The sequence below is a fragment of the Postia placenta genome, assembly GCF_002117355.1.
Source record: "Postia placenta MAD-698-R-SB12 unplaced genomic scaffold POSPLAscaffold_262, whole genome shotgun sequence".
NCBI lineage: Eukaryota > Fungi > Basidiomycota > Agaricomycetes > Polyporales > Adustoporiaceae > Rhodonia > Rhodonia placenta.
In genome coordinates, this window is record NW_020170093.1 from 1 (window position 1) to 2,672 (window position 2,672).

General features: G+C 59.1%; 1 protein-coding gene across 1 annotated transcript; it reads right to left on the reverse strand.

Moving 5' to 3' along the window:
* Positions 1-720: 720 nt before the first annotated feature.
* POSPLADRAFT_1162680 (hypothetical protein) lies at positions 721-2,672 on the reverse strand (the record flags this gene model as incomplete). Its single annotated transcript, XM_024487741.1, has 6 exons — positions 721-1,040; positions 1,087-1,258; positions 1,307-1,396; positions 1,446-1,664; positions 1,728-1,883; positions 2,468-2,672. Coding segments are annotated over 6 exons (1,162 nt in total), but the record flags the coding sequence as incomplete, so codon positions are not given.

Here is a 2,672-nt window from a genome sequence, read left to right on the forward strand (position 1 = left end):
GCGCCCGCGATATCTAGGCCCCCTCATCGTTGTCTCGCGCAACAAGGGCGGCGCATACATCGTGTGCGAACTCGACGGTACAGTCCTCGATCGACCCATCGCAGCATTCCGCGTCATTCCGTATTTCGCGCGCAAATCCATTCCAATTCCCGAAGATCTCGAAGATGTCTCGACCGAGCGTCTTCGAGAACTCGAACTATCGAATTCTCTAGGCGACGATGACGATGATGAAGTCGAAGAAGCCGAAGAACGCGACGAATAGAGGTTCTTCCCTTACTTGTACAACACGATACGTACTTTCTTCTCTCCATTCCTGCTCTCACGTTACGCGATATGCTTGATTTTCTCCTACGTTTCAGACCATCCCTTGTACGATTACCTTCGATTCAACTCGATAGTCGCGACATCGTTCGACGTTCTACGAACGATTCGATTCGACCGTTGCGCGGAGGCCCACCTTAGACGAGTCCTCCTAGGCTGTGATGACCAACTGAGCCTATATTCTCATTGTCCATTTCCCCTTGCTACGAACATTCCTATTTTTCCTTCTATGTCCTTCGATCATATTGCGACTTACTTCGAACACACTTATTTTCATTTCCTTTTCTTAGTTCACGCTAGGTTCCATCTAGGCCAAGGGGCGCATTTTCCATTTCGACCATCTATGCAATGTTCTACGACTAGAAGACAACTACGATACAGGACGACCTGCGCCATCGCCTACTCATCGTCGACAGCCCCGCGCACGAAACCGATTCCGCCCTTTGCAAGCGCGGCCTTCTCCATCTTCTGGAGGTCGAGGTCCATGTCATGGAGGAGCGCTCGACGGCGCGCGATGTGAGCGCGCTCCTCGCGGATGACGCGGATGATCCCCCGAGATTCGTCGTCGAGGTCGAGCGCATCGAGGTCGTCCTGCTCGAGCCCAAGGCGGCTGGCCCCATCGAGAGGCCGTCGTAGAAGGGGGCGCGGAGGCTCGTCGACGCGACGCTTCTTCGAACCACTCGAGTCCGCGATCGAAGGCCCAGGCGAGGCCGGCCGAACTACGAAGTCGTCAGCGAAGGCCTAGGACAAAAGGAAACGACTTACTGCGCTTCTTGGTGGTAGATCCCCCACCGCGCGTCTTCTTTGTCTTGCCCAGGACAGACACCTTGTCGAAATAGCAGCCCTGTTGGAACTGCGCGCACCTATCGCAGGTCGTAGCGTTCTCGGCCCACACGCAATCGACCGGGGCCGAGCGGTAGCCGGCGCAACAATCGCACTATCAAAGAGTTAGCTTCGAACCGACTCGACGGAGCATCGAACGTACCTTTTGTCCGGCCTGACGCTTCTCAATCGCCGCGGCGGCCATGTCGACCTCGGTCATCGCGAACGGACGTTCGACCGTCCGAGGAGTCTTCTACGAAAGAGAGTTTAGTCATCGAACGACGAGAGAAGAAAACACTTACGATCGAAGGGTCGTCCGACAGTTCGGCGACCTCCTCGTCGACTATCGCGCGCCCTTTCCCCTTATCGAGCAGCCCCTCGGCGGCCGCGATCCTCGCCATCTCCTCATCAGCGGCCTCTTGCGCGCGACGTTCGTCTTCGAGGCGCCGTTCCTCTTCGTCCTTTCGACGCCGTTCGTCTTCGAGACGACGGTCCTCGGCGGCCTTCGCACGCCTCGCAGCCTCTTCGACGCGGCGTGCTTCCTCTTCGGCGAGGCGCTTCTGCTCTTCGAAGCGTCGTTCGACCCCGGCGTCGATGGCGGTCGCGAGCTCGGGCCAGTCCCCGCGCGCCCACTCGACCCACGATTCCGATGCCCGCTCGGCGAGCTGCTTGACGGCGGCGGCGACGCGCAGCTCCGTCTCCTCGTCGCGGATCGCGCCCAAGGCCTTGCGATAGGCGAGCTGTTCGAAAACAAAGGGTTAGTTGGGTTATGCAGGTTACGAAGAGACTTACGACAAGAGGCGACAAGTCTTGCGCCCACTCTTCGACCACGTCGAGCGCGGCGTCGGCGGTCGGCGGAGCCTCGAGGACCACGAGCAGCGAGGCGAGGCGGCGGTTGACGAGCGAAGGCGTCGAGGCAGGGGTGGCGGAGCGAGAAGACATCGTAGAAGCAGAGGAAGTGTGCGAGGAGGGGCGACGAGGTAGCGACGAAGGAACGATGGGATGGGGAAAATGAGGCTAAGTCTACCCCCCTTATAACCCCTTTCCGACCAAGCGTTTAGCGCCGGCCACGTGGCGTTCGAAGTCTACACGGGTTGCCAGGCCGCTTCGATCCGGTCACGACCATCGCGCTTCTCGCATCACGTGGAGGACCGAGGGCGGTCCAAATTTCAATAGGGAGGAGATGATAGGCGCCAAGCCCCTCTGGGCCCCGATTCACCTCTTTTCGGCACTCGCATCCCGCCCGGCACTTCGACTCAGTCTCCCAACACTTCGATTTCGCCTTCGACGCTCTTCGACACCTTCGACGGTGCGCGACGCTTACTCGAAGCTCGGCACGGTCGTCCCGATGCCTCGTGCGTAGATCTCGGAACATCTTCCGCATTCGGCGAACAATAGGGCCACTTGACGCCGCTCGGCCAAGCGCGCGCTTCGCTCCAAGCCACACCGAAGTAGCCAGTCTTTCCCGATTAGGTATCAAACCTCGCGGCATGCCTTCACGACGGCTACCGGTCCGAAGTGGCCATATG